Source organism: Camelina sativa, chromosome 8, assembly GCF_000633955.1.
Source record: "Camelina sativa cultivar DH55 chromosome 8, Cs, whole genome shotgun sequence".
NCBI lineage: Eukaryota > Viridiplantae > Streptophyta > Magnoliopsida > Brassicales > Brassicaceae > Camelina > Camelina sativa.
In genome coordinates, this window is record NC_025692.1 from 458 (window position 1) to 23,251 (window position 22,794).

Consider the following 22,794-nt stretch of genomic DNA (forward strand, 5'->3'; position numbering starts at 1 on the left):
TTGTCAATGGTGTGGATATGCCTACTGACCTAATCATTGTGCCACTCATGAAACATGATGTTATCTTGGGGATGGACTGGTTGGGAAAGTACAAGGCTCACATTGACTGTCACCGAGGGAGAGTAAATTTTGAGGGAAAGGAAGGAACATTGAGATTCCAGGGAATAAGATCAACTTCGGGAAGTTTGATCATCTCAGCAATCCAGGCGGAAAGGATGCTGGAGAAAGGTTGTGAGGCGTACTTAGCCACAATCACAACAAAGGAAGTTGGGGAAAATAAGGAACTGGATGAGATTCCGGTAGCCAATGAATTTGCCGATGTGTTTGAAGCGGTACGGGGAGTGCCGCCGGATAGATCAGATCCGTTCACCATCGAGCTGGAACCGGGGACGACCCCTATATCTAAAGCGCCTTACCGGATGGCACCGGCAGAAATGGCGGAGTTAAAGAAACAATTGGAAGAATTGTTGGAAAAAGGGTTTATCAGACCAAGTAGTTCACCTTGGGGTGCACCGGTCTTGTTTGTGAAGAAAAAGGATGGTAGCTTTAGGCTATGCATTGATTACCGGGGGCTGAATAGGGTTACGGTGAAGAATAAGTACCCATTGCCCCGGATAGACGAGTTGTTGGATAACCTCCGAGGTGCGAAGTGGTTCTCAAAGATAGACTTGGCCTCGGGGTACCATCAAATTCCGATAGAGCCATCGGACATTCGGAAAACGGCTTTCCGGACGAGGTACGGCCACTTTGAGTTTGTGGTTATGCCGTTCGGATTGACCAATGCACCGGCAGCCTTCATGAAGATGATGAATGGTGTCTTCCGGGAATTCTTGGACGAGTTTGTAATCATTTTCATTGATGACATACTTGTCTACTCGAAGGATTGGGAGACTCATCAGAATCATTTAAGGGCAGTTTTGGTGCGGTTAAGGGAACAAAAGCTTTTCGCGAAATTAAGCAAATGCTCGTTTTGGCAAAAGAGTGTCGGGTTCCTTGGACACATTGTCTCGGACCAAGGAGTGTCCGTGGATCCGGAAAAGATCAAGTCGATAAAGGACTGGCCACGTCCGAGGAATGCCACCGAGATAAGGAGCTTTCTTGGGTTGGCGGGATATTACCGAAGATTCGTCAAAGGCTTTGCGGGTATGACTCAGCCAATGACGCGATTGACGGGGAAAGATACCAAGTTCCTATGGACGGAGGAATGCGAGAAAAGTTTCGCGGAGTTAAAGGCGATGCTCACAAGTGCTCCGGTACTGGTGTTGCCGGAAACGGACGAGCCGTACATAGTGTACACTGACGCCTCTATAACCGGGCTAGGTTGTGTGTTAATGCAAAGGGGCAGTGTAATCGCATATGCTTCAAGGCAACTGCGTAAGCACGAGAGGAATTACCCAACGCACGACTTAGAGATGGCCGCGGTGGTGTTCGCGTTGAAGATTTGGCGTTCATATCTCTATGGAGCCAAGGTTCAAATCTTCACCGACCACAAGAGTCTGAAATACATATTCACCCAGCCAGAGTTAAATCTAAGGCAAAGACGGTGGATGGAGTTTGTCGCGGACTATGACTTGGATATTGCCTATCAACCGGGAAAGGCGAATCAAGTCGCCGATGCTTTGAGTAGGAGACGCTTCGATGTGGAAGCTGAGAAAAATCAGGAAGCATAGGTTAATATGTTGGGGACCTTGCATCTAAATGCATTGTCCGGAGAAGTGGAGCCATTGGGCTTAGGGGCAGCTGATCAAGCGGACCTACTTAGTAGAATTCGTTTGGCTCAGGAAAAGGACAAGGAACTAAAGGGTTGGGCGGAGAATAATAAGACTGAGTTCCAAACATCGAACAATGGAACCATTGTGGTGAATGGACGGGTGTGTGTGCCACAAGGTAAGGAACTAAGGGACGAAATCCTAAGGGAAGCGCACCAGTCTAAGTTCTCAATCCACCCTGGTTCGACCAAGATGTATCGCGATCTGAAACGATACTATCACTGGAAGGGAATGAAAAGAGATGTGGCCGCGTGGGTTGCTAAGTGTAAAACCTGTCAACTCGTTAAGGCCGAGCATCAGGTACCGAGCGGTTTGGTCCAAAGTCTACCCATGCCGGAATGGAAATGGGATCATGTGACCATGGACTTCGTGACTGGGTTGCCTATGAGCAAGTGGAAACACGATGCAGTCTGGGTAGTGGTTGACAGATTGACCAAATCTGCACACTTCATCGCAATCGCGGAAACGGATGGGGCCGAAGTGATCGCGGCCAGGTACATGGAAGAGATTGTCCGGCTTCACGGGGTACCGGTGAGCATTGTCTCAGACCGTGATACACGGTTTACCTCGCTATTCTGGAAAGCTTTTCAAAAGGCCCTGGGAACAAGGGTGAACTTGAGTACAGCGTACCACCCACAGACGGACGGGCAGTCCGAAAGAACAATTCAGACGCTCGAGGATATGTTGCGAGCATGCGTACTGGATTGGGGTGGAGGCTGGGAAAGTTACTTGAACTTGGTGGAATTCGCATACAACAATAGCTACCAAGCTAGTATCGGAATGTCGCCTTATGAAGCGCTATATGGCCGAGCATGTCGAACGCCTTTGTGCTGGACGCCGGTTGGGGAACGGACGTTATTCGGACCCGGGATTGTGGACGAAACGGCCGACAAGCTAAGGTTCTTAAAAATCAAGTTGAAAGAAGCCCAAAACCGACAGAAAAGTTATGGGGACAAGCGTCGGAAACAGTTGGAGTTTGAAGTGGGTGACTTGGTGTACCTTAAGGCCATGACCTATAAGGGAAAAGGGCGTTTCACTAAGAGGAAAAAGTTGAGCCCAAGGTACGTTGGTCCGTACAAGGTACTTGAACGGGTAGGTACGGTGGCGTACAAGCTGGAGTTACCACCAAAGTTAGACGCTTTCCACAAGGTGTTCCATGTATCTCAACTTCGGAAATGCCTAAGAGAAGAGGATGAAGTGGTCGAAGATGTTCCGGCCGAGTTGCAAGAGAACTTGACCGTGGAAGCGACACCTATTCGGATCATTGATCGAATGGTAAAGGAAATGCGCAGGAAGAAGATGAACATGGTAAAAATCTTGTGGAACTGCAGCGGACGGGAAGAAGCTACTTGGGAAACTGAAAACAAGATGAAGGCCGATTTTCCTAAGTGGTTCAAGGAGATGAGTGAAGATCAACTTGATCCGGATTCGGGGACGAATCCCCTTCAAGGGGGGGAGACCTGTAACGCCCGCGATCCTGAATAGGATCGTAGGCCATGGCTTGGTCCGGGATGGAAGGGTGATCTCGGACAAGTCGGGGAAGAGCTACTCGTTAGCTCGGTCAAGGGGAGAAAACGAGCCAAGTATGGGACAAGTATTGGTCAGCTCCGGACAGCTTCGGGCCAGGTCCGGACAGCTCCGGGCCAGCTCCGGACAGCTCTCGGCCAGCTCTGGATAGCTTGAGGCCAGCTGCGGTCAGCTCGGCCAGCTAGTGTCAGCTCGTCCAGCTGCCAGGAAGCTCGACCCAGCTCGACCCAGCTCGACCAGCTGGACGACAGTGGACAGTTCACTGACCAGCTGGGAGCTCGGGACCGAAAGGGCACGGCCTAAAGGTCATGGCCGAACGGGTACGGCGAGCGTACATGAGCGAACAGGAGTGAATGAACGGATTCGTCCGAAGGGTGCCTTTTGGGGCCAAAACCGCGGCCCAGGACCCTATATAAAGGGGGCGATCCTCTCATTCTGAGGACACGTTCGGATACAGAAAAATACACCAAAAACTCGAGAGTACGAGTAAAGATCAGGAAGAAGGATCCGAGAAATAAAGAGTTCGGCGAGAAGGGTAATAAGGGTCGGAGGTACGGTACAGTACCGTCCATATAGGCTCTGGGAATTGGGGTAGTGCATCAAACATAAGCATAAGTAATGCTTCAGATGGTCCGGTTGGTCGGAGGAAAGGGGGTGCGGCTCGGAAGTGGATCGGGAACCGCCAGGTTCGCCGTGAACCAACCGAACTGATGCGCATGCTACCTCCCTACCGATCAGCGTACCATCCGGGGTGTCCAAGTACGGACAATTCGGGCGGAGAAAAGTAAACGCGGCTCGGCGGTTGGACAGGGATCGGTACAGACCCCCAGTACACCGTCCGAACTGATGCGCGGGATAACTCTCTACCGGCCGATCTCTGTACTGGACGGTTATTAGTACCTAGCGTGCATTGCATGACATGTACAGCGGGAAAGGGAATGTTATTGATGCCTACTTTGTTTCAGGAAAGGAGGGTGATCGCGGGAAAGGAAGTGCTTAGGCGCGGGACTCATGGCCGGGAAGATGAGTGGTGGTGTGAAGGGTAGATAGGATCGATTATACAGCTTGTTCTAGCTTATTATGCAAACTCATAAGATGTATCGAATCCTTTGATTACTTAATGAATATCGAATAATTATTACTCTAAGTATTATATCATGAGGATTATGTATGAATCACAGAATGTGCAAACGAACCTTGTTTAAAGGAATGGGCCCTAAAATATGACTAAGTAGTGTAAAGGGACGGGAGAACCTCTCCGGCCATAGATGGCCGGGGATGGGGTCTTTCACCTAATTTTATGAAAACTTTTGAGATTGAGTGTAACACCTCCGGGATACGTATTATTGTGTGTGCTCATAAAAAAAGAATCTTAAAATTTGGGAAGATTGCTTGCCGCATGTTGAATTTTCTTATAATCATTTGATGCATTTTGCGACTAAGTTTTCTCCTTTTGAAATTGTTTATGGGTTCAATCCCACATCTCCTTTGGTATTAATGCCTTAACCTTTGAGTGAGAGATCAAGTCTTGATGGCAAGAAGAAACCCGATTTGGTAAAACAGGTTCACAAAAAGGCTAAGGAAAATCTTGAGGCCCAGACGAAGCTTTACGAGAAGTATGCGAACAAAGGGCGAAAATCCAAGGTAAGTACAAAGTGAATGGGAGTTTCAACGTTTCTGATCTTCTTCCTTATTTTGCTGATAATTCGGATTTAAGGTCAAATCCTTTTCAGGTGGGAGAGGATGATGAGATCATGGCAAGCTCAACCAAACAACACGAACCTGAGGAGAAGCTTGTAGCAGAGGAGCAGCTTGTACCGGAGGAAGCATCAGAGGAGCATCTTGTACCAGAGGAAGCATTGATCATTCCGGCGGGTCCTCTAGCAAGGTCAAGATCCAAGAGGTTTTACCAAGCCATCAATGGACTACTTAGAGAGCTGGACAAGAAGCAAGAAGACGTGGCTCAAACCACTTTGATGATGATCACAGCTCAAGGTGCTCAGTAAGACCCCGGCCCTAAAATTATGTACCATCATGTACTTGTCCGTTACTAAACTTAACGCCTATTGATTTTTATTTCGTTCATTAAACAATATGCGTCAACGGTTAAGTTAAAACGGGTCAAATTAAACGTACACATGCATCCAAATTCCATATGAGGTTCTAGTACAACGAATGTCATGCAAATAAGCTATTACATCGTTTAAAAAGACTATAACGAAAGTAAAACTACCCAAAGCCACCATCCTCTTCCTTCCTTACCTTCGTCACGCGAGCTGGTCAGCAACTTAAATCCAGATCCTCGGACCTTTCGTTTCCTGCGACCATAAAAGTAGTGGTCATCTCGTCTCACTAGGCTCAGTTCAATAATCTCAATCCAACATAGGTCTAATTTAATCAAGTCATGCATATCAAATAACCCATAGGATAGTTGTCCAAATCGTTTAGACCAACCGTCTATTTATTGCAATAAAAACATTAACCAAGACAAGCAAGCAATCAAGACTAAATAAACCATTGGTCAAGAGACCGACCAAAGAACTAGGCCACAGTCACGCACTCACCTTCGGATTTGACCCTAGGTGCTAACTCTCGGCTTCCTCTTGTTATATACGTACAATCCCCCGATTCGGTCCTGTTTCAAAACACGGACATATCGGCCATCGTTACCATCCAATGTTAAGACCGTAAAACTATCGACGGACTAAGGTTGGAGGATCACTTACCGATCTCTCCTTCGACTATGACTCTCAGATTTTCGACGGCTATTAGGAAAACTTGGTCTAAACTCAATGGATCTCTCTCTCTCTCTTTCTCTAGCGGCAGCTTAAGGATTTTTATGTGGTGCTCTCTCGAGAGCTTAGGGTTATCAATCTATTTATAGGGTCGACTAAAACACCTTGGGATTTCCCAAACGATAAGCCTTATCACACCCTCAGTTCCCTTCTTTTTCGTAACTATCATTATCCTACCTGGATTGCCTTTTCCGCGAGTTTCCATTTCTCGCGAGTTTCCATGAGTCAGTCTAAATCCTTCGCAAGAATTTCCGAGTCTCCAGGCCATCCATTGGCCCATGGTCATATCGGTCCATCCTTGTCCCATCGGCCCAATCTATCATTCACCGATGTGACCATTTATCATACAGTTCCCACTTCACTATCATTTAAATTGTCACTTACACTAGACACTCTACTATCCCATTTTTATCCAGAAACTTACATGTCTGCATCATCAATCACTGTAAACTTGGAATTCGTTTCTTCAATTCAAACATATATTCACTTCATTCGTTTTGAACTCTCCATTTCCACATTCGGATAACCTTGGTCCAACTAGAACGATGTTCACTATGAACAGTGTCATCGTCCGCCGTGAACGTTTGGCTCTCGGTATGTGACCCATACCGCGTACGTACCGCTATCTTACCGCGTACGTACCGCTATCGGACCGCGACTCGTACCGCGTACGTACTGCTAGGTTACCAAGAGTGGGTCGTTATAGTAACACTGGGTTCGGATTGTCGGGTTCTCGAAGCAAGACAGGACCCTGAGAGAGAAGCATGTGCCTCCCGAGGAGCTTTGGTCTGGTGTCTTAAGTGTCCTTGAGTAGGGTATCCATCCCGGATCTCATCGGAATTAAGACTCCAAACTCTAGCTGGGTTTGGACCTGCTCTTGCTGCGAGGTCGGATTGCTAGGGACGGATCTCTGGTTTGTTGATGGCGGTGAGAGGTCGTCGGGCGTTCCGAGATCGACGTGTGACACCACGCTAGTATGGTCGCGAGTGGTTTCCGATATGGTTGGGTTGGTTGCAGATGGATCCATTTCGTCTAGATCGCTTTGATGTAATCGATTTTTGAGAATAGAAAGACCTAAGTCCCCACAGGCGGCACCAAATTGTAGATGCTAAAAACTACAATCTAATTTGCTAGTTGATTAGGAAAGATCAGGGGCAGACTTTCAGTAGAAATCGAAAAGAACAAAGAAAGAACGACGAAATGGAGTTATATTGATCATTTTTTGTGCTTGATTACATATATTTCCAGATACTGTCTCGAGGTATTTAAATCATAAAACTACGACAAGGATCCATGGATTTACTATGACGATATTTCTCCATTCACCCGCGATCTCCCTGAAATTCCCTCAACCATTTGGCACAGAAGCCCACATAAGCCACTAACTAATGGGCTTTACGCACGGCCTTATATCGGCGAAACCCAACTCCAACAACGAATGACAATCTTTTCTATTTCCATATTTTGTTCCTACTATTAATGCAAAACAGCTGTTACAAAAATAATAATAATACTCACTAATTGGTCATTGTCATAATTTAATTAATAAATTAGAGGTTAAAACAATGAGTGAATTAATTTTTTTGTACTTATTTTAACCATTACATACCTAAAACTTTGACATAGTCTTTAACTCTTAAAGTCCATTAACCGAATAGTCTTTGATAGTTCTGGGCAGATTAACCAAACCGAATGAACCGAACCAAAACCAAACCGAAATTCGCTTCAGTTCGGGTTTAATTAGATGCCAATAACTGAATGGGTAGTGTTTTAGTAACCTAACCGATATCCATTCGGTTACCCAAATATAACCGATTAAAACCAAACACATATTAAAACTTTTTTTTGGCGTTTGAACCGCAGAACTCTCGCCCTTAAAGAAGTGAGTACAACCACTACACTACCAATACATTTTAGCTAGTCAATGCATTTTGGATAAATAAGGGAATAACGTTTAAAGGTTAAAGAAACTAAAACCGGAATCGATATTATATAAATTTAGACCAAAATATTAAAATATTTTAAATATCCACATGATGTTAGATATATTTGTCAAAAAATTATCACATTTTTATTTAAATTTAACAATTTTAAAGAAAATTATATTATTGTGGGTATCTGGAACCGAATCAAAAAATAACCGAAATTGAACCGAACCCAAACTTAAAATAATAAATTAACCGAATGGATCCTAAATTCCTATATCCGAGATACCCAGAACCGAAAGGATATATCCAGAACCAAACCAAATATTCGAACGCCCAAGATATAACATAAAATTAAAATTGTAACTAATTAAAATGATATTCTCCTAATAAAGAATGTAAAATAAACTCACGGTCACGGCCTCAGCTGCTAGTACTACCTAAGAACGATAAAACCCGCAAGGCCTATGACTCAACGTCACCACTTCCTCAAGTCATGTTGTCGGATTATAAGGCATTTCAAATATACTTCATTCGAATTTGTTGTTTAATTACTGGATTTAGGGCACATATAAAACAACTCAGTTGTCTGTCAGAATCATGATTCACAATCCACGATCTCACGCTATATATAGCATGTCTCTGCCACGCCTTGGAAAGGAAATCAATATATGAGTTGAGCCGTGAGCTTTACATCATATTCATCTCTTTTGAACGAACCAGCTAACCAGGGTTTTTTTGCATTGCTTTCCCAAACACGGTCTCTTGAGTAATATGCTTGTCAACTTTCCTTCGCCTGTGTACTACTAGTAGAATTGGTTCACACAACAGGAATCGGAAAATTGTCCATGTTTTTAGATTGTTTTTGGGCAGCTTTGAAGGCCGCCACTCTTGCAGCATTGGCAGCTGTATTGGCAGCTGCAACCGCTCTGTTAACTCTCTCATCAACCTTGTCTACGTCATAAGCCTTCTCGGCTGCTCTCCGTGCCTCCTGTGAATTTACAAATGTTTATGGCTTAATGCTACTTGTATACAAAGACTTGCTCTCTCTTATTATAAATTGGGAGGGACAGACAAACCTGGACTGCATTAAGCACTTTGGAATGGTTGACTGCAACAGGAGATATGGGAAAAGTTGTATTTTGTGTGCTTGGAATGTCGAGGATCCCATTTTGCCAATGGCCCGACTGTGTTTCTCCATTTCTGAATGTATACATGCCCAGCCCTTGCCGCCTACCTTCATGCCAAGCTCCTTCATACCGGTGACCATTTGCAAACCCATAGACCCCGAATCCATGCATCTTGTCAGCAAAGTATTCTCCTGCGTATACGTCACCGTTCCTAGTTAAAAACAAACAAGATAGAATCTATCAGAAATACCTCTAATTGTCAGGAAATCATAGACCTGTAAACTAACGAGAGANCTAATTGTCAGGAAATCATAGACCTGGAGATTGTACAACTTAAAGGGAATCAGCCAGCCAGCTAGGTTTTAATAATCACAGTTGGCAGACCCAAACAATATAAGATACAAATTACATGACAGATTTGGTTTTGGTTGACGAAATGAACAAGTTACCTGAAGTGGTAATGACCAAGACCATGCTTGACGCCCCACTTGAACTCCCCAACATAGCGACTTGCGTCTTCGCAGGTGTGAACTCCGCAACCGTGACTCTGTCCGCTGGACCACTCGCCGGAGAACATGTCTCCAGTGTAGAATCGGTAAACCCCATAACCGTGGCGAAGGCCCTGACTATACTGGCCCATGTAACGGCTGCCTCTGGCCCAGGTCTCAACACCATAGCCATCGTACTTGCCATCAAGCCAGTCACCTTCATACCTGCCGCTCATGGAATAGTAATAGACGCCGGAGCCGGAGCACTTGCCCTTGTGGAACTCTCCCTCGTAAACGTCACCGTTGCTATAGAGCTGGACCCAGCACCCGGAGGAGCTTCCCCTCTTGTCAGATCTAGGGCGAGAGCCGATGGACCAGAAGACGGGCAAAGCAGTCGTCGTCCTCCTAGAAGGGGAGGGGAAGGAGCGTGCGAGGAACAAGCGGATCGAAGGGAGCCGAGGGAGGGCGAGATTGAGGGAGAAAAGAAGTGCGGCGGAGAAACCAAAGGCAGAGAGGAAATCGACAAGGAAGGAGCGAGTGGGATGGGAGAGGAGGAAGTATGAGAGAGGGAGGAGAAAGAGAAACAGAGGGATGCGCCGGAGAGAGCGCGGCAGAGAAAATGAAGGGGGAGGACGAGGAGGAGGAGCGAAGCGACGCCTGTAAGGGGCGGCCGGGATAGATGGATCACGGTGGTGGTGGTGAGACACGATCTGTGGGAAGAAAAGAAGAGGGGGAGAAGGATTGTAATCGGAAGAGACGCCGCTGCTTTCTTTTCCGATCTGAACTTCCGATTTCTTCTGATGCATCACATCAATGGAGATCGATGTCAGGGCCGAGGAAAGATGATGATGATGGCAAAGAGATAGTTCCCCAAGACGAAAACAAAAATTTGGAAAAGAGAAAAAAAAAACGTTTAGAATTTACCCTTTCCTCCTTCGCCCCCCCCAGTTTACTTACGTTTTTTTTTTTTTTTTTTTTTTTTTTTTTTTTTTTTTTTTTTTTTTTTTTTNATCTAATACTCACACACACTATACTTGTATCATAACTCATTTTTTTAACCTTAAACTTTTATTTAGTAAAACATATTACAATATCAACAGGTTCATCAACAAAGACCTAATAAGCATAAGACCATTATTACACTGTTGGTTGCTTTCTCCCAGTTCTTTTAATAAAAATAAATAAAAAATATAAAGAAGAGAGAGAAAGTAAAGAAGCGTTGGTGAAGTTACTAGGCGAAGAAACGATTCTCAATATTTTTAATACATGTCAATCACTTATTAGTTATATATTAAAATATTAATTTTTTTTCTTTGAGAAATGGTGACACCTTCTCACCGCTAATGATGCTCTAAGAAACCAGATACTCTCATGCCACAAAAACTGAAAATAGAATAAAAAAAAAGCAAAAACCAAACAACAATATAAGTCTAAAAAAAATCGAAACCAGGTTGCAAGGAACTATACTGTGGAATGGATAACCAGTAAACATGAGCACTAGATAGTTTGAACAATTAATTGTAGTATTTGTACCATGAAGAGAATGTCGATCAAAGTACAAAGTGACTTTTTGGAGGGGAATTTTTTAAAAGTTAAATGAATAACTTCAAAAGAGTGTCCCATTGGCGAAAGATTTCCCCGCAATCCATGTAAGAATATTGAGAGAAGAAGAAACAGGGTAAGAGACCTTTCTCTCTTCTCTCTTTAAAGAAGACAATAACAAATTAACTGAAAACTTTTCTATGTCTGAAACTTGTTGTGTTCTTTTTTTACAAGAACACACTTACATTACATACAAGTCTTACGGTCATAACCGTAGAAAGTGACCTCGTGAAATGTCAAAATTTCGTCCTATTAGCCTGTGTAATGTGAGCTATAAGGTGATCTCAAAAATTTTGAGCTTACGTCTCAAGAGGTTTTTGCTGGAACTTATATATGAGATCCAATCTGCCTTAGTAACAGGAAGATTAATCACAGATAATATCCTCATCACTCAAGAAAACTTCCACGCCCTCTGTTCTAACCAGGTCAACCATAAGAAATTCATGGCAATTAAGACGGGCATGAGTAAAGCTTATGATAGGGTGGAATGGAATTTCCTAAGACCTTTGATGGAAAAAATGGGATTTGATCAAAAATGGGTGGGTTGGATAATGCAATGCATTACTTCTGTCTCCTACCACATTTTGATCAATGGGGAGCCCAAGGGACGGATTAGGCCAACACGTGGGATTCGTCAAGGGGACCCGATCTCCCCGTATCTATTTATACTTTGTACAGAGGCCCTAATCGCTCAGATTAGGAATGCCAAAAGAGAGGGGAAGATTCAGGGTTTACATATCTCAAACGCAAGCTCACGAGTTTTCCACTTACTTTCTGCAGACGATAGTTTATTCTTTTGTAAAGCTGATCCTCAGCAATGCAAGGAAATTATCGATATAATCCGCTTTTATGGCGAGGCGTCCGGGCAAGAAATCAACTTCTCTAAATCTGCAGACGATAGTTTATTCTTTTGTAAAGCTGATCCTCAGCAATGCAAGGAAATTATCGATATAATCCGCTTTTATGGCGAGGCGTCCGGGCAAGAAATCAACTTCTCTAAATCTGCAGACGATAGTTTATTCTTTTGTAAAGCTGATCCTCAGCAATGCAAGGAAATTATCGATATAATCCGCTTTTATGGCGAGGCGTCCGGGCAAGAAATCAACTTCTCTAAATCTGCAGACGATAGTTTATTCTTTTGTAAAGCTGATCCTCAGCAATGCAAGGAAATTATCGATATAATCCGCTTTTATGGCGAGGCGTCCGGGCAAGAAATCAACTTCTCTAAATCTGCAGACGATAGTTTATTCTTTTGTAAAGCTGATCCTCAGCAATGCAAGGAAATTATCGATATAATCCGCTTTTATGGCGAGGCGTCCGGGCAAGAAATCAACTTCTCTAAATCTGCAGACGATAGTTTATTCTTTTGTAAAGCTGATCCTCAGCAATGCAAGGAAATTATCGATATAATCCGCTTTTATGGCGAGGCGTCCGGGCAAGAAATCAACTTCTCTAAATCTTCCATCATTCGCTTTTTCGAATTTTTCTAAATCAACTTCTCTAAATCTGCAGACGATAGTTTATTCTTTTGTTCTTTCTTTCGCTTTTTCGAATTTTTTTTTTGCTATGTCATATGTACGTCTAACTTTTTCTTCTCAATCGTTATTTCTATCCTCATTTGAAACGATTCTATATAATATCAAAATGTTTGGCACCCAAAAAAATAAAGAAATCAACTTGACTCTTTAAAATTTCTAATAAACTTGTCTTACAAGTCCACGTACAATCATAGCGGTTTTTTCTTCTTCGTGGCGATTGTTCCCACAACATCTCTCTGGTCACAAATTTCTGTTTCTTCTCTTTCTGGCCGGCGCTGGTTTTTCTCCAGCATCGGTTGGCCTCCATCTTTCCCTTTTACTTATGTTCTCTAGGTTTAGGCAAAATCTACAGCAATTTCTCATTAATATTTGTGTTTGTTCTCATGATGATGAATTTGAAAAGTCAGATTCTGCTATTGTTAATCCTTCTTACAGTCTGAGTTCTATCCTCACTTACGTTAAGGGTGGCTCCAGGTTTGTGTGATGTAAGTTTTGTCTCATATTGTCAATGTTGGAGTTCTAGTCTTCTTCAAATTCACGTCGGTTCGGTGTCGATTCAATGGAATCGTAATATTTTCCTTTGTAAATGGTTTATTTCCGGTAGTTTTTATCATCGATGTCATCTCCGGTTCTCAACCAAAGAAAATTCTTCTAAACAAAAATTTAGCGATGTCAATATACTAACTTTTTTGTTTAAAGGAAGTGACTCTTGCCATATTCTACTCTTCTTAAGACCACAGTCCGATAACGGTGATGATCTCGTTGTCCCTCTGTCAGGAACTTCAAGTCTTATGGCAAAGGAATCAATGGTCACAAACCGGTGAAGTGTAAAGGCGTTTCAAAAAGCATAGTTCAGAACCATCTCAAACAACAAATCAAATTTTTGTTTAATTAAAGTAATGCGAAAAACATTTAGGAGTCTCATCTATAAGATGTTAACTTTTTATGAGTATATGAAGAAGAGACTTAACATATTCATTATGTTGCCTGTAAGGCTTCTTTTTGGAAAGCAAGATCACTTCTACTTCTTTATCAAAGTTGTATTCAATTTCCTTTATTTTTTTAAATGGTTGTATGAATCATGTAATTGATATAATTATGATATAATATAATTGATTTGCCCTTTAAAAAAAAAACTTGTCTTATAAATTAATGGTAACTTTCTTGGATCATTTATATCAAATGGACATCATTAAAAAAATATATATATATATATATATATATATATATATAATTATATATCAAGAAATTGATGGGTTTTTCCTTTTAGGAAGTTAATGTTGCTGATTCTTTGTTTAATTTAATTCATCGTTGTGTAAGGAAGTTAATATATAAAATTAGTATTTCAAATTTTATTTTTCTACTAATTTAGTCTTTTTGTGTACTAATTTATATATATACCCTACATAATTTTGTGTTAACCCAACTCCCAAACCAATATTTGAGACCATTCGACTGACAATTTTCTTGCTATTAGATGACTTTCATAATCTGATAAAGAAGCATCTATGACCGAAATACATAAAAAAAACAGAACACGTATTAAAAAAGAAATAGAATAACATTAACAGAGGTTTTATATATGTTGCTACAAAACTATATGCATTTGTTACATTAAGGAAACATAGCCGTCTGTATAAATCCAGCATTAATCAAAGTTCTATGATTAGTGGTTCATTTTACTCATGCTACAAAAAGCTTAATTCCTAAAGGATCGAAAATCACTCCATTGCTGAGTTATCTTCCTGAAAGAAAGCTTAGATAACTGAACTGTGAAATTATTTGGAATAATCTGAAAAAGCCGTCTCTGCAGGGAGTGGAGTTTATGCCACACGCAAGGATACAAGAATAAGGATATGCAACAAAGTAAAGGAGTTTTAATGTTTATCCTCAATATGTATGTTGGTTAAATTTTCTCTTTTTGTGATACTCCTATTATTAATACATCTATATCTTATCTTTGGTTGATGAGAGATTTGTTTTTTCTCTTACCCATGAAGCAACTAAAATATGAGAATATTAGACTGTTAGTACTCAATCTCAGAATTTTCCTTTTCCAATGTAGTAAGACATGTGAGACAACATGTGGTCCACACTTTCTTTTTGGGTTTTTATTGTTGCTCAAATAGACATACGGATTAGCAGAACATCAGCGGCATAGACCGATCTAAACTATATTAGTTGGTGAGTGACTGTAAACTTTGAAATCTATTATTATACATCAAAAATAAATATGATGAACGTATTAGATTTGTCAAAATAAAATAGGTAAAGTGACATTCCCTTCTTGTGGATATAAATCGAATGGAACAATATAATACAGTAATTAGCATGGGTATCTACGTGTGCAGTCATATAAACGTAACACAATGAGAGAGAGTTGTATACAGAATCTTCTAATTATATCAAGGTTTCAATGTCATTTTGTTCATCCACAAAGACCGTTATATGAAAGTGAAGAATCATCAAAGTGAATAGAACGATGTCATTAGCGCCTGTTAAGGATATACCTTCTCAACAAATGAAAGGACGTCACCTAAAAAACCACCTATAGCAAGATAAACTGTATTCCATGAGGGAAAGATAATGAGAGAATTGTGCGACGGCAAAATGTACATTCAAACGATGGTAGCAAAGTGTAACGTCACAAACACACAAAAACAAAAAAACAAAATAAAAGGGGAATATCATTAGAAAGTAGAAACGCTTACAACATCGGAATATTGATTATGATTTGTGAATCAGTAATCTATGGAAAGAGAAATCGCGATCAAAGTGAAGGGGAAAAGAAACTCAATCTAGCCATCTACTCTGATCCCAATCTTCGACCTTCCTTCGACAAGTGGCATTTAATATTTTCTCGATACAGTAAATAAACCAAGAGAGAAACAGCCTCGTATGTATTTCGATTGATAATTATCAACAACAAAGAACAACAAAGACAATTTCTAATAGCAAATTAAGAAAGGATACCAATATATAGCACCATATGGTCGAATACGTAAGCAAATTATGAAAACCAGACACAGCTATTCCAAAATAAATTAAAAAGAAATATCGGGACTGGAAGTATATTTTTTGTTAAGAAAATTATTAGCACATCAAATCATAAGCCAAAGTTTAGAATTCTATAAATATATAAACCAATGGATGCGAAAAGGCAAAAATCGCATAGGTTGGCATCCTAGAGATGGGAGAAGATTTAAAACGACGCAACTGTTTAGAAGAAAGAGGAGTGAGTAAGTGACTAATCTCAACCATCCGATTGATTTGTTTTATCATCTGAACCGTTGATCCCAATAAGAAGAACCAAACTTTTCGTTAATCTATAATCTATATATGAGAACCAAACGGATGAGGGAAAAACCAATTTTTCAGAATGGACACTAACAAGTTCATAAAAATACTTTGATATAGAGATTGATGCAAGTTAATTTAAAAACACTTCAATAAACAATTCTTTAATTTTATTTTTTACTTTTAAAAATACTCTAAAAACAATAAATTCGAAACTTGTTTTTGTAGTTCATAAAAGTTTATATATAATAAACAAAGAGGTGTAAAATATAAGGGTGTAAAAGATAGATGTGCAAAACAAAAAGATGCAAAAAATTAATAGGTGCGATTCTTTAAAGATAGGGGTACGACGAAGAGATGCAAAACTTAAAAGGTGCGATTTTTGAAATATGAGGGTACGACTAAGAGACACGATTATTTGAAGGAAAATGACTTGCAACTATTGAGATCATTAATAAGTTTTAACCGTTAGATGGAATAATAGAACTAATCTCAGCCGTTGGATTAAAGAGGTGTGCTATTATATGTAGATATAGGGAGCAGAATCAGATTTATAATAAACGGTCCAACATATGGACCAAAAAGAATGAAAACAAATAAATTATGAAAGGTGTTTTTGTAATACAGACCGCTCTAAATCTAATCCTAGGGAAGGAACAAGTGTAGCTGTTAGGTTAATTATGTTGCGCCGTTTAGCTGCCTGGGAAATGGGCTCCAACGAACGCTGGCGTTTGTAACCGGCGTGAGTGACCCTCACGGGCTCAGCCTGGTCAATGCCGATAAGGTGAGGAAAGTTAAGCTTAGCCTTGGAGCCCCGCATCTTGAAAGCTGCCCGGTCATATGCCACCGCGGCCTCCTCGGACGTCTCGTAGGTCCCCAACCACATTCTGGCTCCGTTCTTGTTCGGATCTCTAATCTCGGCGGCGTATTTCCCCCATGGTCTTCTCCTCACTCCTTTGTAATTTGCGCCTCTCCGTGGCGGCTCAGAAGAAGAAGAAGATGATGATGATGAATCTTCTTCGGCTGGAGATCTGGAAGCTGTGAGAACAAAATCGTCCTCCTCCAGCAGTTGACGGCGAATCCAGTCCAGAACTGCAGAGCCGTTATCCCGTGTGAGCTCTGCTTCCATTTTGTTTTTGTTTCTTCCTTCTTCAATACTCTTTGAACTGTGGTCTGATCTTTTCTTCTTTATAGGGAGAAGATCTATATATATAAAGGGGAAATGAATGAATATCACAGGCCTCTTCATTTTTAAAAAAAATTATAATATCACGTTTTACTCAATGTTCTTCTCTCTATTTTATTATTAAAAAGTAAAAACAGACAAAGGAATCTTGAACCAATCCGTTTTCGTTCTTCTAACTCGTTTTCACGCACGCAGCACGAAAGAGCTTATTACTAGTATTATATTCTGCTAATTTTATACTATACTAGGTACTAACCCGCACTATGTACGGATAAATCAATTTAAATAAAATATTATGAGTAAAATTATTATTTGTGATTTAAAATTTGTTTATGTAAAACAAAATATGTAAGTGAATTTTTTTTGTTTATTCAAATTTGCGTTTATTTTATGTAAAAATATGATTTATCCATGAAATATTTGAACTTGGAAAAGAATTTTAAGATAATATAGAAAGTTTTGATGTGTTTTTGTGTTTCTACTAATCAATTTAATTTAAACTAATCCTAAGTTTAAAAAATGCTACGAGAAAAATTTATAAAAATAGTAAATAAATGAATAATTTTTTTTATTGTTAGTTAAATGTAATTTACTTCTAATAATTAAATATGTTATAAAATTGATGATTATATACATTTCTAGATTTTAATTGTTGATTAAATCTTTCATTTTTAAAAACATATAGAAAAGAACATTGTCTTATATATGTCAGTGACATATTTATGTAAATAATAATGAGATGGAAGATCATTTATTAAGAAAAGCGCTCACATAGCGCTGACACATCAGTTTTTTAGTGAGAGTGATTCTCTATTAATATATAGGGGATTTGCATTTATTTTCTGTAAAATACGTTTTACCCGTGAAATATTTGAACTTTGAAAATAATTTTAAGGTAGTGTAGAGAGTTTTGATGTGTTTTTGTATTTCTACAAATAATTTTAATTTAAACTAATCCTAAGTTTAAAAAATGCAATGAGAAAATTTTATAAAAATAATAAATAAATGAATAATTTTTTTTATTGTTTGTGAAATGTAATTTACTTCTAATAATTAAATATGTTATAAAATTGATAATTAAATAAAAATTTAGATTATAATTATTAATCAAATCTTTCATTTTAAAAAATTTATCGAAAAGAACATTGTCTTGTGTATATTAATGATATATTTATGTAAATAAATAATAAGATGTAATATCATTTATTAAGAAAATCACAGGAATTATATGAGCGTGACACGTGTTTCACTATATAGGAGATTATTCCCTAGATAAGGGTGAGTTGCTTTTAAAATACAAATATTGAAACACGTGTGTTATGTACTCCATCATTGTCTTTTAGGTGTCTTGTGTACAATAATTAATTTATCTCGATTCTAATCATGTCAAACACCTGTGTTACACTGACATTACGTAGCATAGAGGGTTATTTTATTTGGTCTTGATTGGGCCTAATGTTTGGCCCGATAGTTATACGTTTGGATTCTGATTACACCGGGTTGTTGAATAGATCCGGATCCGGGTGATTTCACCGTCTCGATCTAATCAGTCCTTTCCTTTTGTACCCAACCCAAACCTTCAACTATCATCGTTTCAAGTTGAGTTCCCCATGGGAGGCCACGAAGGTTTCAGCAACCACCTCTCCTCCGCCACATGGTTCTCTCATTTCTGTGCTTCAGCTCGCCGATTTAAATTATTGGCTCCTCCGTCATCTCAGACTGCCACCTCCGCCGACTCTCTGGTCCGTCGCCTCGGCCTTTTCGACCTCATACTGTTGGGCGTCGGCGCTTCCATCGGCGCCGGTGTCTTCGTCGTTACCGGAACCGTTTCTCGCGATGCTGGACCTGGTCAGCTTTCACGAATTATATTTTTATCATCATTGAATCGCCTAGTGCTTACTTACAACTTCCGATTGATTGATTACTGTTGCGTAGGAGTCACGATCAGCTTCTTGCTAGCTGGAGCATCGTGTGTGTTGAACGCTCTCTGTTATGCTGAACTTGCATCTCGTTTCCCTGCTGTTGTTGGTGGAGCTTACATGTACTCGTATTCAGCTTTCAATGAGATCACAGCTTTTCTTGTTTTCGTACAACTCATGCTTGATTATCATATCGGCGCCGCTAGTATCTCTCGTAGTTTGGCAAGCTATGCAGTTGCTCTCCTTGAGCTTTTTCCAGCTTTCAAGGGCTCTATCCCTCTCTGGATGGGTAGCGGCGAGGAGCTCTTCGGAGGGGTTCTCTCTTTAAATATCTTGGCTCCCGTTTTACTTGCTCTCTTGACCCTTGTTTTATGCCAGGGTGTGCGAGAATCTTCCGCTGTCAACTCCGTTATGACTGCTACCAAGGTGAGCTTCTTTCCTTCTTTAAACTATTCTTACTTATACCTTAGATTATGGAAACTCTTCTTGCTTGACAGTATTGGTTCTTCTGTAGGTCGTCATTGTTCTCGTTGTGATTTGTGCCGGTGCTTTTGAAATAGATGTAGCAAATTGGTCCCCTTTCGCGCCTAATGGTTTTAAAGCAGTTCTGACTGGTGCTACCGTAGTGTTCTTCTCATATGTTGGATTTGACGCAGTTGCTAATTCTGCTGAAGAATCAAAGAACCCTCAGGTCTGCTCATAAATTTGTTGAAAGTATTTTTACGCTGCTATCATCTACACAGTTTTTCTTATATCTGTTTAATTCCTGTTCAGCGTGATCTGCCAATCGGAATTATGGGGAGCCTTCTGGTTTGTATCTCGCTGTATATTGGCGTATGTTTAGTGCTCACCGGGATGGTCCCTTTTAGCCTCCTCAGTGAAGATGCTCCTTTAGCTGAAGCCTTTTCATCAAAGGGTATGAAGTTCGTCTCAGTCTTAATCAGTATTGGTGCTGTTGCTGGACTCACGACTACTCTGCTTGTTGGTCTTTATGTTCAGGTGAAAATATATATATATATTTATATATGTTCTTGGGATTTCTTTTGTAATTATGTCACTTGTTTCTCATGATGAGAACCAAGGTAACCCTAAGTAAGCATCTATTACTTCGGATAAACAGTCCAGGTTATATCTGGGACTTGGAAGGGATGGCCTATTGCCTTCAATCTTTTCCAGAATACACCCAACTCTTCATACACCTCTTCATTCTCAAATCTGGTGCGGCATTGTAGCTGCCGTTTTAGGTGGCATATTTAATGTACATAGTCTTTCCCATATTCTGTCCGTTGGTACATTGGTACGTCATGGTCTTAATTTTCTATCTCCCTTCGTTTTCTATTTGATACTTATACTTTCCAGTTTAAAATTATTTTCGGTGCTCCATTGTTTCAGACTGGGTATTCAGTTGTTGCGGCTTGTGTTGTGGCGTTGAGACTGAATGATAAAAAAGAAAGAGAGTCGTCCAATAGATGGACATCTAGTTGGCAGGAAGGTGTCATTTGCCTTGTTATAATTGCATGCAGTGGTTTTAGTGCTGGCATACTATACCGTTTCAGTGCTTCAGTTATATTTATTCTCCTCTCCGTTGCTATGGCAGTTGTTGCTTCAGCAGTTCTTCATTTTCGCAAAGTAAGTAGCCTTAAGCATAAGCTAACACTCTGCTTAGTTGAATAGCGCCAAAAAAAGGAGTTTTACTAGTGTTAAAATGCTAGATACAAAGTCGTTTAGTGGAATAGAGGCCAGCAGTAGCATGTTCTGGCACTTAGAACTCCACAGTGATACTCTAAAAGTCTGTGACTGTTGTCTGTTGAAGTAACTTTGCATTCTTGGTTTAGAGGAGAGATTTGTTAACATCGGTTAGAAATTACACGAGGAGATATTTGGCAAATGCCATCCTATCTATCAGTGCTTCATGTTATGTTGACCCCTCAGCTTTTCGCTTTCAGGCTTATGCTCAGTCTCTGGGTTCTGGGTTTACCTGTCCTGGTGTACCCATTGTGCCATGCGTATGCATTTTCTTCAATATCTTCTTATTTGCTCAGGTACACGCTTAGAACTAACTTTAATACTAATTCAACATACCATATGATCTAAATTTGATATCTCCGCTACGTTGCAGTTGCATTATGAAGCATGGATAAGATTTGTTGTTGTCAATGTGCTTGCAACTGCTGTTTATGCCTTGTATGGGCAGTACCACGCAGATACAAGCACTGTGGTTTATCAGAGGGCACCTGAAACTGAAAGCGAATCTTGTTAATGCTACACTATTATAGCTGTGTTACTTAAACAGTGCAAGCCATTTGTTGAGTGTAGATAGCAAGTTTCTGTGTTGCGTGAGAGACCTACAAATTCTGTTAGTGTAAGGGATTGAATGGTATGTGAGGAATTTAGATATTATTATTGTAATTTGTAAATAAAACTTGAATATATAAGTATGCTCCTGCATTTCAACTGAAGCCTTGAGAATGACTGAAAATCGCTATTGAGCTTTCTTTCTTTTCCTTCATTATACCCAGGAGGAAAAATGAATTGTTTTTTTTTCCTTCATTAAACTACATGCCGTTTAAGGGTAACAAAAACGTCAGCCAATCCCTTATTAAAATGGTTAAACGACGATTGAGTGAGTTTTCCTCTCTCTCTCTCGCTCGCTCTCTTTGTTCACATCATCTGAAGAAAAGAAGAAATCTCTGATCAGAGAGAAGGGCGAGAGAGAGAGAGAGAGAGAGAGAGATCGAATGGCAGAATTTGTGGAGGCTGATAATGCAGAGGCAATAATCGCGAGGATCGAAACCAAATCGCGGAAGATTGAAAGTTTACTCAAACAGTAATATTACCTTTGGAGTGATCCTCCGGCCCTAAAGTTCTCCCCCTTTCTTTCTCAGATAACCTTCAGTGGTGTTTGTTTGTTTGTGCGTGTAGGTACAAACATGTCGAAGCTTTGAAAACGGCTCTTGAAGGTTCGCCTCCCAAAACTCGCGATGAACGTTGCAAGGTCTGTGTCTCCCTCTGTCTGCTTAATTGAAAAGGAATCTCTTTTCTTCTTGTGATTTTGTTTCCTGAGCCAAACACATATATCATTCTCATTGCAGTCGGCTAATTGGATAGTTGTACACAGAGCTATAATGGCCATAAAGGATATTGACGGAATGCTGAATGCTCTTGATGCCGAGTATTACGACATTCTCATGAAGTAAGAAAAGCAAACTCTCTTTTCCTTCTTCTTTTTGGTTTTTGATTGCATTATTTAATTGTGATATGTCTAAGTCTTGAGAGCAAATGTTGTGATATTGTTGCTGCGATTTTTATGCAAAGTCTAGTCTTCACCGTAAGAGGAGGTAGTGTGATACATGAGAAAGTGAATGAGGTTTTGTATGAATGGGAACAAACTCTATCTACCCACTGTGGGAATGTCTGTGCTCTTTCTTTTTTGTTTATGTGGAAGTTTATTAGGTTTGCTTGAACGGTGTTGGAACAGGTACTTGTACAGAGGCCTTTCTACTGGGGACCGACCCACTTGCGATCAGTGCTTGAAGATTCACGAGAAACTCACTGAGAGAGCTGGTCTGGGTTGCATTCTCCGCTGTCTTACTGATACTTTAAACACCGTTTGATTTG

The 22,794-nt window shown here is 40.3% G+C and overlaps 4 protein-coding genes across 4 annotated transcripts in view; 2 read left to right on the plus strand and 2 right to left on the minus strand.

Moving 5' to 3' along the window:
- Positions 8,519-10,541, minus strand: LOC104705253. The gene is made up of 3 exons (XM_010421219.1): positions 9,596-10,541; positions 9,096-9,357; positions 8,519-9,007 (listed from the first exon to the last, which is right to left on the minus strand). The coding sequence occupies exons 1-3, from the start codon at positions 10,438-10,440 to the stop codon at positions 8,837-8,839; spliced, it is 1,278 nt and encodes a 425-aa protein (XP_010419521.1). The 5' UTR covers positions 10,441-10,541; the 3' UTR covers positions 8,519-8,836.
- LOC104709058 (ethylene-responsive transcription factor 13-like) lies at positions 16,656-17,273 on the minus strand. The gene has a single exon (XM_010425726.2). It carries the CDS (start codon positions 17,198-17,200, stop codon positions 16,673-16,675), a length of 528 nt encoding a protein of 175 aa, XP_010424028.1. The 5' UTR covers positions 17,201-17,273; the 3' UTR covers positions 16,656-16,672.
- On the plus strand, positions 18,804-21,635 carry LOC104705254 (cationic amino acid transporter 9, chloroplastic-like). Its single transcript, XM_010421220.1, has 8 exons — positions 18,804-19,105; positions 19,193-19,602; positions 19,691-19,867; positions 19,951-20,175; positions 20,297-20,473; positions 20,569-20,805; positions 21,123-21,218; positions 21,296-21,635. Exons 1-8 carry the CDS (start codon positions 18,868-18,870, stop codon positions 21,434-21,436), a joined length of 1,701 nt encoding a protein of 566 aa, XP_010419522.1. The 5' UTR covers positions 18,804-18,867; the 3' UTR covers positions 21,437-21,635.
- Positions 21,807-22,794, plus strand: part of LOC104705255 (actin-related protein 2/3 complex subunit 5A) — a 7,109-nt gene continuing 6,121 nt past the window's right edge. Inside the window, exons 1-4 of the mRNA XM_010421221.2 lie at positions 21,807-22,003; positions 22,099-22,171; positions 22,269-22,369; positions 22,655-22,791. Coding sequence (XP_010419523.1) covers positions 21,915-22,003; positions 22,099-22,171; positions 22,269-22,369; positions 22,655-22,790 — 399 coding nt within the window. The 5' untranslated portion in view covers positions 21,807-21,914 and the 3' untranslated portion in view covers position 22,791. The remainder of the gene's footprint in view (positions 22,004-22,098; positions 22,172-22,268; positions 22,370-22,654; positions 22,792-22,794) is intronic.